General features: G+C 54.0%; 1 protein-coding gene across 2 annotated transcripts in view; it reads right to left on the bottom strand.

Annotated features, from left to right (window-relative positions):
• Positions 1-306: 306 nt before the first annotated feature.
• Positions 307-1,611, bottom strand: part of LOC102021365 (histone H2A.Z) — a 1,616-nt gene continuing 311 nt past the window's right edge. Inside the window, exons 2-5 of one of the 2 annotated variants that reach the window (XM_005406262.2) lie at positions 1,494-1,571; positions 1,252-1,365; positions 993-1,053; positions 307-740 (exon numbers count right to left, since the gene is read on the bottom strand). In XM_005406262.2, the coding sequence (XP_005406319.1) occupies positions 679-740; positions 993-1,053; positions 1,252-1,365; positions 1,494-1,571 (315 nt within the window). In that variant the 3' untranslated portion in view covers positions 307-678. Of the gene's footprint in view, positions 741-992; positions 1,123-1,251; positions 1,366-1,493; positions 1,572-1,611 lie in introns of both variants that reach the window. The other variant, XM_005406261.2, reaches the window with a different exon arrangement.

The following is a 1,611-nucleotide window of genomic DNA, read 5'->3' as shown; positions in this document are numbered from 1 at the left end:
CCGAGGACGACATGGGACCAATCCGACGAGAGACCAAGCACCCCAGGCCACTCAGCTCCTCTCGCTGGGTCAGGCCGTGGCCACCGCAACTGCACACCCCACGCGGACTTCGGTCTCCCACCCGCCGGACCCCGCCTGCCAGCCCCTCTAAAATCCCGGGGTGCAAGCCAGAAATGGCGCTGGGTTATCTGGTTTGCTGATCAACAGAATACTGGATTCCCGAGGGGAGGAATGTGCATGATTACTGCTGAAGGAGATAAGTCACGACAAACAAGTTCCTATTACAATCAAGCAAAGGAGGCCAGGTTTGGGGTATGACCTTTATTGAACTTATCCACCAGAGTGGAAATAATATCTGTACAAAACCAAATGTTTGTTACTATAACTTCTGCATCACAATTAAAATCCAAACAGTTTTAAAAACAGTCAACTCAATCAAAACCCACTACTTCAGAATCAATAGCTTCTTTGAAGCCACAGTAACACTTAAATATGGTTAAGACTCGAATGCAGAAATTTGGTTGGTTGGAAAGCTAATTAAACTTCCACCTTGCTCAAATAGAATTACAAAAAGGCAAAATTGTGTTTTTCACAGAGATACAGTCCACTGGAATCACCAACACTGGACAGCTGTTAAGAGTATTAGAGTCCTGAGATAATAAGGAATCCAGGCATCCTTTACACAGTCTTCTGTTGTCCTTTCTTCCCAATCAGAGACTTGTGGATATGTGGGATGACACCTAGGAAAGTGACAGTGTTAATTCTATTTTCAGTCCACACGCATTACACCAAGGCGGTTCACTCTTCCACCTAGATGCCTTTAAAGACATTAGGTTCAGTTATAAAAACTGAGTTGTACACACACAGACCAATTTCAGACGCTTTCATATTCTGCAATGAAAGCATATTTGCATGCTCCTTCTCAACACTAGTAGAAATTAAACAACCCTTCCCTTTTGGAAGAGAATTTAAAATTAGACTCTGTTACATACCACCTCCCGCAATTGTAGCCTTGATGAGCGAGTCCAACTCTTCATCCCCACGAATGGCAAGCTGCAAGTGGCGAGGGGTAATGCGCTTTACCTTCAGGTCTTTGGATGCATTTCCTGCCAGTTCAAGCACCTAAAACGCAGAGCCCACTCAGCCTTCGCGCTTCCCCGCGGCCCCGGCGCCCGGGCCTGGAGCCGCCTGCGGGCGCGGGCTCCCCCTGGCGTCCCGCACCGCCCGCCCCGGCCCGGCCCGGCCCGGCACCTCCGCCGTGAGGTACTCCAGGATGGCAGCGCTGTACACGGCGGCCGTGGCGCCCACGCGCCCGTGGCTGGTCGTCCTGGACTTCAGGTGTCGATGGATGCGGCCTACGGGGAACTGCATTTCGGGGACAAGCGGGGCAGGGTCAGAGGTGCGGACCGCGCCGCGCACACGTGACCCCCGCCCCCGCGCCCCCCATCCCGGCTGCGCGAGGCGCCCGGGCCGCGAGGGGCGACACCACTGACCTGCAGGCCGGCCCTCTGCGAGCGGGAAACCGCCTTTGTCTTGGCCTTTCCGGAGTCCTTCCCGGCCTTCCCGCCAGCCTGCGCCGAGCGCGGAGATAGGGTTACGGGCGCCCCTCCC

This window comes from Chinchilla lanigera, unplaced genomic scaffold (genome assembly GCF_000276665.1).
Source record: "Chinchilla lanigera isolate Chin_1 unplaced genomic scaffold, ChiLan1.0 scaffold00095, whole genome shotgun sequence".
In the NCBI taxonomy this organism is placed as follows: domain Eukaryota; kingdom Metazoa; phylum Chordata; class Mammalia; order Rodentia; family Chinchillidae; genus Chinchilla; species Chinchilla lanigera.
This window is presented reverse-complemented; position numbering and strand designations above follow the sequence as displayed.